Source organism: Rhinolophus hipposideros (genome assembly GCF_964194185.1).
Source record: "Rhinolophus hipposideros genome assembly, chromosome: 25".
Taxonomy (NCBI): Eukaryota; Metazoa; Chordata; class Mammalia; order Chiroptera; family Rhinolophidae; genus Rhinolophus; species Rhinolophus hipposideros.
Window position 1 is genome coordinate 15219104 of NC_138071.1, and position 13530 is coordinate 15232633.

The window sequence follows — 13530 nt, forward strand, 5'->3', positions numbered from 1 at the left end:
GAAAACTGAATCTAACAACATATTAAAATGGCTATACACTCTTAGAGAAAACAGGACAAAATCTTCACAACATTGGATTTGGCACAGGTAACAAAAGAAGAATAAACAGATTAAAATTCATGAAAATTTTTAAATTTTGTATATCAAAAGACGCTACCAACAGAGTAAAAAGGCAACATAGAGAATGGGAGAAACTATTTTCAAAGCACATGTCTGGTAAAGAATTAATATCCAGACCATATAAAGAACTCCTGAAATTCAACAGAAAAACAAAGAACCCAATTCAAAAATGAACAATAGACTTGAACAGACATTTCTGCAAAGAAGATATACAACTAACTAATAACCACATGAAAAGTTGCTCAACATCCCTAATCATTAGGGAAATGCAAATGAAACTATAGTGAGGTACCATCTAACACTCATTAGGATGGCTTCCATCAAAAAAACAGAAAACAAGTGTGGCAAGGATATAGAGAAATTGGAACTCTTGTATCCTGTTGGTGGCAATTTAAAATGGTACAGAAGCTGTGGAAAAACAGTAGGGAGGTTCTTCAACAAATTAAAAATAGAATTACCATATGATCCAGCAAATTCTCTTCTGGATATATACCTAAAAGAGTTGAAATCAGCATCTTGAATAGATATTTATATAACCATATTCATAGCAGCATTATTCACAATAGCTAAAATACTGAAGCAACTCAAGTGTCCATCGACAGATGAATACATCAACAAAATGTGGCATACACATACAGTGGAACATTATTAAGCCTTTAAAAGGAAGGAAATTCTGACATATGCCACAACCTATAACCTTGAGGATATGCTAGTAAAATAAATCTGTAACAAAATGGCAAATACTGTATGATTCCACTGATATGAAGTCTCTAGAGTAGTCAAACTCATAGACACAGAAAGTAGAATGATGGTTTCCAGGGGATGCGGAAGGAAGAAACGGGAATTTATTGTTTAATGGATATAGTGTCAATATGACAATATGAAAATAGTTATGAAGATGGATCGTGGTGATGGTTGCACAACTTATGGATGTGTTTAACACCACTGAACTGTATACTTCAAAATGTTTAAGGTGGTAAATTTTATGTTATGTGTATTTTACTACCATTTTTAAAAATTGGAAAAAAATGACTATACACAATGACCAAGTGGGAATTATCCCAGGAATGCAAGGTTGCTTTTACATCCAAAAATCAATTAATGCAATATACCAGATCAATAGAATAAAGGACAAAAACCACATGATCATCTCAACACAAGTATAAAAAAAGGATCTAATTAATTTAATATCTATTCATGATAAAAACCACTCAACAAACTGAAAATAAAACAGAATGTCCTTAACATGATAAAGACCAACAGTTAACATCACACTTAACAGTGCAAGACTAAATGTTTTCCCCCTAACATTAGGAACAAGAGAAGGATGTCTGGGCTTGCCACTTCTATCCAAAGTTATACTAGAAGTTCTATCCAGGGAAATTCAGCAAGGAATTGAAATAAAAGACATCCAGATTGGAAAGGAAGAAGAACAAGCATCTCTATTTGTAGATGACCTGACCTTGTATATGAAAAATCCTAAGGAATCAACTAAAAAACTATTACGACAAATAAAAAAAAGTTCAGCAAGGTTGCAGAGTACAAGATCAGTAGCTATGAGCAATCTCCCCCTCAAAATTAAAAAAAACAATTCAGGGAGAGATCCAAGATGGTGCAATAGATGAACACTGTGCCTGCTTTCTTCCATGAACACTTTACAACTAAATTATAGAACCAATCAACCTGGAGAACATCTGAAGTCTGACTGAACAGAAGTTTTGTAACTAAGGATATAAATAAGAAGCCACGTCCAGACTGATAGGAAGGGTGGAGATGTGAATCGTGCCGGCCCCAAACCTCCGTGTGGTGGTTGAAAATAGAGACCGATATCTTGGCCACAGAGGTACCCCCTGGAGGAGCAAAGGACTCTGGGGTACTGGTGCTGGGAAGAAGAGCCCCCACAACATCGGGCTGTGAAAAACAGTGGGGAGTCCAACTATCTGGGTGGGATGGAAGGTGGCGGGAAACCCAGGTGTCCTCTTAAAGAGCCCATGCTCAGACTTACTTGCAGGCACTCACCTTGGGCTCCAATGGAGGGATGGTGACCGGGGGAGGGGCGACAGAGGCATACAGGAGCAGACTGAGATGTGTGGCTTCAAGGCCAAGGCTGGAGGGCAGTCACTTTACCTGTGTGGAATCTTCCTCTCCTGCAGCTGGTAGGTGGGCACCATCTTTAATATGTTGAGTCCGCCCCCTACGCTTACAGCCAAATCTAAAACTGATTGGTCTGGTGAGCTCTGGGGCTCTACCCTGCTGATTCACTGGGACCCCACCCCACCCAACTCCCCCAATGCCAGAGGCACTTTCTCCTGAGCAGCCAGCCCCGCCCAAATTGCACTCTTCCTTGGAAAACTCTTAGGGTCTGTGGGCCCCAAGCAGGAAACCACTGGCCTCAGTGTGCTCTGAGACTTTTGCTGAGTAGTTCCAGACTCAGCACTGGCACCAAACCAGAATCTACATTAACCTTGACCACAACCCTCCCCACTGTAGTGACTCCCTGAGACTCTGCCTCATTCAACTTGCATACTGCACGAAGCTTTACCAGTCGCTGAACCTTAAAGGAGCAGGCCTCAGGGTTTCCTGGTTTTTGCGGAGCTACCCCAAGCCTGGTACTGGTGGCAGCCATCCTCGGTTCATAGCACGGCCTCTCCCACGTGCCTCCAAGTTTAGCAAAGCAGTGAAAAACTGCAGATCGATTTATAGCTCCTACCAGTTATTCCCCGGCTGTTTACAGGTAGTGGGGTGACCTGGGCCTGCACTAGAACCCCTCCAAAGAAGCCCTAGAACCAACATATTGGAGGTTGGTTTCAGACCACAGCAGAGCACCACCTAATTAACCTTACAAGTGGCACATACAAAGGGTAGTCTCAACAGGCATTAGAGCCCGCTGGGGCAAATCCCAGTCAGTGCACAGCAGCCCGTAAGCTGTGGACATGGTCAAACCCCACAGCCAATTAGCCTGAGGACCAATCCCACCCACCTCATAAAGAATAAAATACTTAGGAATAAACTTAATACAAGGAGTTGAAAACTCTTCCTCTGAGAACTACAAATCATTGCTAATAGAAATTAAAGAATACCTATAGAAATTGAGAGACATTTATGGATCAGAAGACTTAATGTTGTTAAGGTGGAAATACTACCAAAATTGATTTACATATTCAACACAATCCCTATCAAAATCCCAGCTGGGTTGTTTTATATTTTTTGCAGAAATCAACAAGCTGATTCTAAAGTTCACATGAAAATCCAAAATAGTTCAAAAAAATCTCGAAAAGAGCCCAAGTTGGAGGACTGTAATCAAGATAGTGTGATACTGGCATAAAGAGATAGAGTAGAATAGAATAGAGAGTTCAGAAATGAAACCTCAATTTATGGTGAATTGGTGTTCGAAAAAAGAACAAGTTGGAGGACAGTAAGCAAGATAGTGTGATACTGGCATAAGGAGAAGGGAATACAGTCCAGAAATAAATTGTCACATTTATGGTCAGTTGATTTTTGAAAAGAGTGCCAAGATAATTCAACAGAGAAAGAACGGTCTTTTGAACAAATTGTGCTGGGTCAACTGAATATCCACATGCAAAGCAATGAAAATAGACCCCTTCCTCACACCATATGCAAAAACTAACTCAAGATAGACTGTTGACTGAAATATGAGGTGAAACTATTAAAATTCACCAAAATTTAAACTTTTATGTTTCAAAGGATACCACCAAGAAAGTAAAAAGACATTCTACAGAATGGGAGAAAATATTTGCAAATTATATATCTGATAAGAGACATGTATTTAGAATACATAAAGAACTCTTACAAGTCAATAATAAAAAAGATGAATATCCCAGTTTCGAAATGGGCAAAGAATTTGAATAGATATTCCTTCAAAGAAGAGGTGCAAGAGTCCAATAAGCATATAAGAAGACGCTCAACATCATTAGCCATTAGGGAAATGCAAATCAAAACCAAAATCAGATACGTTTTCATACCCCCTAGAATGGAGTATAATAAAAAAGACAGACAGTAACAAGTGTTTTAGAGGATGTGGAGAAATTGGAATCTTAAGACATTGCTGGTGGGAGTGTAAAATGGTACACAACCTTGGAAATCTGGCAGTTCCTCAAAAGATTAACATAAAGTTACTGTATAACCCAACAACTCTACCCCTTGATATACAAGCAGAAGAAATTAAAACATATGTCCACACAAAAACTGCACATGATGGTCATAGCAGCAGCATTCATAGTAACCTAAAATTAGAAACAACCTAAATGTCTACCAGCTAATGAATGGTTGAATAAAATATGATATAGCCACACAATTAATATTATTTGGCAATAAAAAGGAATGAGGGATTACAACATGGACAAAACTCGAAAACATTATACTACATGAAAGCCAGTCACAAAAGACTGATTCCACTTATATAAAATGTTCAGAAAAGCAAATCTGTAAAGACAGAAAATACAGTAGAAGTCTAATTGCTGAGGTCTGATGGAGGAGATTCAGAGGAAAATGGGAGTCACTGACAATAGCTACAAGGTTTCTTTTTGGGGGTGATAAAACATGCTAAAATTGTGGTTATGTTTGCATAACTCTGCATACACTAAAAAATATTGAGCTATATAATTTAAATGGGTGAATTGGTATGGAATGTGATATATACTATATCTTAATAAGCTGTTAGACATATAGACAGATGATAGATAGATAGATAATCTATTATAACAAGGGATCTAAGAATACCTAAGCCTACGCTTAGTCTAGGTATGACCTTTACCCCTCAAAGTAGAGAGTTAAGAGTAATGTAACATTTCGTTAATCAGGTTGCACCTAAAATACTAACACAGAGCTCTCTGGTAAACTGGCCTACATCTCACAGCCAAGATAGAAGATTTAAGGGCATATTTCCTTGTCCTAAGCCCAAACCTGAACCTTGCAATTTTATTAGCCTCCACTGGATGTGATGAGTAATCAAAAGCATTTGGGAGAACAGAGGAGAACCAAATGACTGAACTTCACAGCATAAGGGAGAATTGGCCTCCTAATACTGAGGCCACCTAGAAAAAGGAAACAGAAGATAGGAGAGGGAAGGGAAGAGGGAGGGAAGGGAAGGGGAGGGAAGAAAGGGGACTTGAGGGGAGAAGATGAATGGGGAGAGAAAGAGAGAGGAGGGGAGGCCCACTCACTCTACTGCTCCCTGTAAACAGGGCCCTATGCCTGCAAACAGAGTACTGACTGTCTCCTCTTGCAGATTAGGAAGGAGAGGACAGAAAGAAGATGGATGTCCCTCTCCCAGATGATTTGATGTTGGAGGACGATTCCTGACTGAGATACAGAGAAGCCTGTAGCAGAGATGACAGTGGCAAACCAAACCTGAGCAGGATGTCTTGGTAAGTAAGAATGCTTAAAAGTTCCTTGAACATCAAAGACTCATGAGAGGAAGCTGCTCATTTCAAGATTTCCGAGTAAGATTTTAACCCGCAAGGAAATGGCAGAATTATTAAAGTGATTCGTGTTTTATAGCAAGGTGACTACAATGGCTGATATAAATGAAGTGCTTTGTGGATGTTATCAGATATTATGGGCAGGAGAAGCCATCCACGTACATTCCCAGAGCTTTTAGGAAGTGCCTTGTGTGGTTATTTGTTTCAAAGTCTTCTTCCTTTCTCTTCCGAGTGCACTTGTAGTCAGGGTACCCTAAAGCTCTATCCATGAAGAAGAATAAGGATGGGGATGAGTTTCCTATTGATCTAGAAGAGACAAAACCCAGAGACTTGCTTTCTGGTGCATTAACTTGTAAAAGGGAAATGACCTACAGGGTGCCTTTGGTGAAAACAGTCCTTTTCCTCTGTTTCGCTTCCAGAACAACAACAGCCTGACCTTTCAGTGCCATGAAGCAGACCACACCCGAGGGAGGATGTGGGGGGGGCTGGGGAGCCAGTTATCATTGATAGCAATGAACCTCTGTGTAGATTTCCTACACTCTCATTTTGGATTGACCTTTTTCTCTTCACCCTTCCGAGTTTTCTTTTTGGCTCCTTTTTTTCTTTTTTTTTTTTTATGTGTAAGACCTCGGTGAGATTTACATGGCTACAATCACCAACACTCACTCATCCTGTGCCACTCATCTTCTTACCCCTGGAAAGTTGGGCCTTCCAGAAAGTATCGCCTCAGGATTAACTCACGTTTTCAATTCAGAACTCCAATCACAGTTTGTACAGACAAGTGATTTCTCCACGGTTCCCCTCTCCTTTGCAAAATTCTAGTACATACAGAAAAGGAATCAGAATAGTATAATGAACATCCAATATAGAACACCTAGATCAAACAATTGCAAAAATGTGTTATATATTCTTCCTTTCTCTTCTTTCTTTTCTGAAGTAAGTCAAAGCAAGTTATAGATGTACGTATATTTTATATACATATTTACATATTTTTTACCCCTAACTCTAAATAATAAACACATCGGTGTTAGGGAAACACAATTCCATTATCACACTTCACAAGATTCACATAATTTTTCAACAGCATTCAATGCCCATCCACATTCAAATGTTCCCTATTTGTTCCGATGGTGTCTTTTTTTTCAAATTGCGTGGTAAAATATACATAATGTAAAATTTACTATTTTTGCCACTTTTAAGTGTACAATTCAGGGGTATTAAGTCCATTCACAATGTTGTGCAACCATCACCCTTTCCAAAACTTTTATATTATCCCAAACAAACTCTATAACCTTTAAGAATAACTCCCGATTTCTCACTCCCCCCTGAAAGTCTTTTTAAGAGGTTAATGCCAATGAGATCCACATATTTAATTGCTTGTTATGTTTCCTAATGGTCCCAACCTAGAGCTGCCTCCTCTCGCCACTCCCACATACATTTTATTTTCCTGACATTAGCTTCTTGACAAGGTAATTATTCGGTAGAATGTCCCCATCTTCTGGATTTGTCTGATTGTTTTCTCATGGTGTTGTTACATTGGTTCTTCTGTCCTCTGTATTTCTTGTTAAGCTCAAAGTTAGACCTAAAGGCTTGATGAGAATCAGGGTAAACATTCCGGTAAGAATTCTTTATAGGTAAAGCTGTGTACTTCCTACTGTATCGGATTGGGCTGTGCATAATGTCTGGTTGTTCCATTACTGATGAAGCTAATATTAATCCCTGGGTTAAGGTGAGGACAGCCTGTTAAAAAAACCAGGTTTTTAAAAATGGAGACTGGACAACTTGCGGAGTTTTAAAATGATTATTCCTACTTTGAATGTTTAGATAAAGGGACTCTGGGTTGTTGCATGGTACATAGGTGACATTTATCCCGTATAAAGGATAAGAAGATTAAGACTGAGGCTTTATGCTCCTTGTGGAGTTGATGCAGGAGTTCAAGTTTATCGCTGAGCATTTCTGGAATATGAAGTCTAGCAGAGACTACTTTTTCTCTGGGCCCAGAAGAAGGTACCCTGAATTTGGTCATTAGCCAGAATTTAACCATGGGTAAATAGATCTTTGTGCTGACACTTATTAAAGACAGTCAGAACACTTTGGGAATTCAGATACAGAAGAATCTTTTATGGCATTTAAAAATAACTCCTTGTCCACCTTCCGCTCCTCCCCTCAACAACAACAACAACAACAACAAAAACACTTTAGACTTTAGAATAAAAAAGTAAGAAAGGGCATTTTTCTAAGGATGCAGAACAGACAGATCTTTAGCTGTTCCTTGGGTACTCTTTAAATTTTAGTGAGGAAAAACTGCATCTGTTCTCTTTCTTTGATGTTTACTTCTTGTCTTTTAGCTGCTATAAACTAAACTGATTATTGAAAATATAAGCAACTAGGCTAAAGGATTTCATTATTTAAACTAAGAATTTGGGTTTCTAAGTAAAATATGTTATTTTTAATCTCCAACTAAACACTTTTATTTTATAGCAATTAAATATCCAAGTCAGTTAAATTCTGTTCAAGGTTGCCCTGTATTTCTGGATCCCCAGAGGGGTGTTGGTTATTATTGCTTGTTTTTTGTGTTTATTTTTGTGATTTTGTTTTTCAGCTAGCACGAAAATAGGGGAGTTGTGAATTTTCTGCAGAGCAGGACAGAATTTAACCTTAGGATACTGGACCCACAATTTTCATTTTATTACTGGAATTAGTAATATCCTTTTTCTCCATTTATTCTGTTTTTTTTTTTTTTTTAAAGATTCTGGCTTCAAAGTTACCACAGCTGGGAAGGGGAGGTGACAAAGGTCCCTTTAAGGAAATAGTTCTTCCACAATAGCGCTACTAGAAGACCTAACAACACGTGCCTGTTGCCTCCACTGAGGATTACTACTTTTGGTGATGAAGACCTCCTCAATAGTTTACGAGACCTAGCAGTCAGCCTGTTCCCTTTCTCATGTTCCGCCTATTTATATATACCACCTCCCCCCCACGTCTTTTCTTCTTATCTCTTCCTCCCTTCTCCTCTTCCTCTTCCCCTTCCCCTCCCCTCACTCCTTCTTCTCTCCTTGTTCCTTTCTCCCCTCACGCATTTCTCTTCAGGCTATAACTTCTGTTGCCTCATTTTTAAGGGGTGAAAATTCAGCTATGACGATCCTCTAACTTCTGTCACCTCTTCCACAAACTTCATCCGTCTTCTATCCCTTTGCCCCAAGACACTCCATTCCTTTGCCTTCCCACCTAAAATCCCACATCTTCATAAACAGTTAGGTAGCTAGGAGCAGACCTGGTACTTCCTGAAGCTTGTCCCCAGAGCCATGCCCCAATCACGTAGGAATCCAGCAGAGTAGCAGGTGGGCTTCAGGATATGTTGCGAAGGTGTGGTTAGGGAAACTGAGTATCCCCCTCCAGGCAGGACTCGGTCATCAACACAAAGGATCTGTAGCCTCCTTGTTGCCCCTCCTCGTCAGCACGCTCAGAACTTGACAGAAGTTTTTAAGGGGAGACTGGTGTTGCTACGGAGAACTATGTTATGTTAGTGCTTCTCAACTTCTCTCAATGATCCGATACATTTTCCCCCAAAGAGCTTTATTCTTTGAAAAATGTTTATGTACTAAATAAATCACGTTTATAGAGAAAACATATTAAGTATTTCTTAGGTACCAGGTATTAATGAGGACGTCACACACATTATCTAATATCCTCAAGTAGTCCGAAAACTAGACATCTTTAGCCCCATTTTACAGATGAGTAAACTGAGGTTCAGAGAGGATAAGTAAATAGCCCAAGTCTTATTGTTATAAACTAAATTCTGATTGGCCTCACCTCTACACCCACATTCTTTCCAGTATACTTTCTCTTTCCTGTAGGCAGCACACACAGCCAGAAATTCTTTTTAGTATGAAGATACAGTTTTCACAATGAGTTACTGTGGCATAATAACTTTTGTCCCAAGTCTGCTTCTTCCATGGCAGCTCCAAGTGGACTCTTCTAAAAAATTAGACTTTCCCCTAAATCTCTCCCCCTTTCCTCCCCCTTAGGCTCTGACTATCACCCAGTCAATCCCTTTTTCTAGGCACTCCCAAGACAGGGAGATTGATTGTCCCCTTTCCATTAATGGGTTCAGGTTTACTACGAACAGCTAGAAGCTACCTAGCACTTTCTAGAGCCCTTGTCCCAGGCTCCTGCTCAATTTCATTTGGTGGAACATCTTTAGAGAGATGACCTGTACAATCCAGCCTTTAAGTTTGGTATTTCTGTTGGACAGGAAAATGAGTTTAAAATATTCTGTTTTAAGCTAAATTTATCCCTTGTTATTTTAAAGGCTGTAATAAGTTGGTTTTTTTTTTTTAATGTTTTCAATCAGGATGTCTTTATTTATTGTCCTTAACACCCAGAGGCTACTTGAAGACGGATCTAATTTTCAAAGTCTAGTAAGTAAACAAAAGTTTCCCAATAGCATCTTCAGGCAAGCACCCAAAGACCTCATTTTTGCCACAGTGCTTGGTTCCCTCATAATTGTTAATTAGGACCGTGCTCAGCAAACCTTGTGTAATCATGTTAGAAATATGCCTCCAAACACAAAGTTACTTACTCATTTATTTTCTTCTTCTTCTTAATCACCATGCTTAGCGAAACACAAAAGCAAAAGCAAAACAGGTTTGGAGTGTGGTATTATCTGCATGTTAAATCAAACAAGCTGTGTTGGGGGTTCCTGTGATGTATAGTTGGGAGATAGTTATTCACTGTTCTCCCAAGAGTATGAAAAGGTCCTGAGGGCACTGGTTAGCTGAGCAGAGGCCAGCATGCGTGCATGGCTTCAGCTCTATGAAAATTTCTAAGGCTTTACAATTAACTCCAGGATCCCAATAAATGCAACAGTCCCTGATGTCGAGCGTGTTCTCTGATACCTTCTTTTATCTCAATCCTCTGAGACTCCCGAAATTCACCCTAGACTTCTTCCTACTTGAAAGTTGGGAAACAGAGCTGTATTAATGAACGTAGGCTAATTATTGTAACAAGGCACTTTAAAATTTCAATCGTGTGACCCAACAAAATGTACTGTTCTTGTCACAGTCCAAAATGGGTCGGTAGGGGTAGAAGTGTGTGGAATGTGGTGATTCCTATGCAGTAATCCAGGGACACTGGCTCCTTCCAACTTCAGCTCACCTTCCTCTAGGTTCTCAGAATCCTCTTCCTTCAGCCAGCGGAGGGAGAAAATGCCTACCGAGCATTGCACAGGAGACTCCTTATGGACCAGACCTGCCATTGGCACCCATCACTTCCATCCACATTCTAGTGGCCAAAACTCAGTCACACAGCCCTGCCTAACTTCAAGAGAGGCTAGGAAATATAGTCTGGCTGTGTGCCCAGCTCATAGAAGTTTCTGCCACAGGGGAGACAGGTAGCTTCTTGGGGCAGGCCTATAGTCCTGTTTTGGTGTATTATCAAAGGTGTGCAAAAAAAAAAAGTACTACTGTCCTATTTTTCAGGTCACTTAATGCCTAGCCTTACCATTAATGTCTTGGTCCATTTCTGGAAAAAGCCCACCTGTCAACATCACCATAACCTCGTCACCACCACACATCAGTCCACATTGCAAACTTACTTACTTACATTTAAGACTTTCCAGGGGTTCAGGAGACCTGGACCAAGGCCATGCAGAGGTTGTGACTGGAAGCTGCTCATGTACTTGAAAGTTGCCCTTCGCATCGTCAGATGGTTCCGCTAACAAAGTCTGACAAGTAATCCACCGGAAGCCATAGGCAATAGCTAAACCAAACTTCGTCACGTGGGACCTAGGAGGAGAATCAATGTATTACAAACATTTAAAGAACTGTCTCAATACCTCTTCAAAAACCATGAAAGCATGTTTTTTGTCAATCAATGCATATTTCACGGTTGTCACGAAGCCGTAATTGGCTGCCCTCTTGCTTCCTGCCTCTCTCGTTAACCAACTGACAGAGAGTATTGCATAGTGCAACATTTTCGAGACATCCGTTTGTCCTCATTGACTCACAGGCTACTATTCCCATCGCGATTTCGGCTTCCTCCAACAATGTTTGTTCATCTTATATAAAGAGGATGATGACATGGATTGTCCAAGGTCATGATGTTAAAAGCGGTGACGTGCACTTTCTGCTGTTTTTCTAGTGATGGTGGTGAGTCTTCACTGCCCCATCCACACGTTCCTCTTATCATCCAAGCTATGCATTTGTTACATGGCTCATGCAATTAAGGATGCAGTCTTCATTCATGATTTATTCATTTCTTCACCCATTCATTCATTCTGAGATATTTATTGAGTACCTATTATGTGCCGACAGTGGGCTAGATGCTGGAGTCAGAGCAGAGAACAATACATATATGGTCCCTACTCTTCTAGAGTGTATAGGAGAGACATATCAGTTATAATTGTAATAATCAGTTATAACTGTAACATTTATCTGGGAAGCTTATTTTCTTGTTAGCATGTTGGATAACCCTGAATCACCAATAGTTGTGTGTTTTTAAACTGAGATTTTTATTCCTCTGTAAAAACCAGCTTCTTTTCATTAGGGGAATCATTCGTTCCTTCTTTCATTCACTGGTAATATTTATTAACTCATTAAATAGCACTGTCAAACTACTATTTACGAGGCACTATGCTAAGCTTTCCAAATAGAAAAATGAAAAGACAGGATTCCTACCTCAAGGGTCATAGCCCAATTAAATAGACTGGCATGCAAAACCGCACAGTACAGTATGATAATTGTCATAATGGAGAGCCGTGAAAAGTGCAGTGAGGCATAAAAAAGAAGGACCTCAATCTGCCTACGTAGGTCATGGAAGACCTCCCAAAGGAGGGAGCACTTGAACTTGAAGGGTGAAGAAGGCTTTCCTAAGTAGGGTAGCTTTTACAAGTCAAGGAAGTGTATGTAAAGGCTGGTTGATCATCAATGCTTTCTCATTCCATAGTATGACTTCTTTTTCTGGGAAGTGGCCCTACTAGTTTCCAATTCCCTGTACATCTGGGAAGGGCCAAGTGACCAGTTCTCATTAATGGGATGTGAGCAGAAGTGAAGTGCATCATTTCTGGGTGAAGTTAAGAAGTGAGTGTGCCTTTTCTTCTTTCGTTTTCCCAGCTGTTAGCTCTGGAAGTAAAGAACGAAAGCTTAAAGAGCTGCAAAATAGAAGTACGCTGGGGTGAAGGCTGCTCCCCACACTGAACTGTTACCTGCGAAGAACTATCCTTCTGTTGTGTTTATCTACTGATTTATAGCTCAGTAGCTACAGCAGCAAGCTCTACCTTCATCATAGCATAATCCACCTCTGTCATAGCAGCAAGCTCTACCTTAATTAATACAAGGCAGGCCGAGCAAAGTGAACAGTACGCGCAAAGGCTTCCCTACGTGAGTGTACAGCACAGAGTCCATGCTTAATACATGTTTGATATTGCAGGAAGAAAGTATTATAGGGAGGACAAATAGTCCAGTACTGTCGGAGCCTACAATACATTATTGGTGGGCATGAGGGGAGGGTGGCTGGATAGATACGGCTGATCACGAAGAAACTTGAAGGCACGCAGAAGGATGTAGGTTTAATTTTGTGGAAGGAGGGAACCCAATGACGACTACTGGGAAGGTGAAAGGTACGATCACTGGACTACGAGCATCTCCGAGAAACACAACACCCGAGAGCCTGCTTTAATTTTCTTTAAAGGTAAAACGCAACGCTAATCCAAAGATGAAAGATAGGATTTCAGAACCGGAAAACGTCACTGTCTAGTCAAACCTCATGTAACAAACGAGGAAAGTGAGGCCCAGAGAAGCTAAGTATGTCAGCCAAGGTCACCCAGCTAAAATGTGGCAGAGCCGGGGACGAGAAGGCCAGTCTCTTGTCACCAGCCCTTCAGCGTCGTTCTTTCCACGGCACCACAGTGCTTCGAAGCGGTGGAGACCAGCTGGTGCGCCTGTGTGCTCAGTTCCCTAATGAAGACGTT

The 13530-nt window shown here is 40.4% G+C and overlaps 1 protein-coding gene across 8 annotated transcripts in view; it reads left to right on the forward strand.

Annotated features, from left to right (window-relative positions):
* MKLN1 (muskelin 1) overlaps positions 1 to 13530 on the forward strand; it is a 290273-nt gene that overhangs the window by 109656 nt on the left and 167087 nt on the right. For 6 of the 8 annotated variants that reach the window (XM_081038811.1, XM_081038805.1, XM_081038809.1 and 3 more), the window contains one exon: positions 5369 to 5507. In XM_081038811.1, coding sequence (XP_080894937.1) covers positions 5500 to 5507 — 8 coding nt within the window. In that variant the 5' untranslated portion in view covers positions 5369 to 5499. The remainder of the gene's footprint in view (positions 1 to 5368; positions 5508 to 13530) is intronic. The other 2 variants (XM_081038815.1, XM_081038813.1) reach the window with 1 other exon arrangement.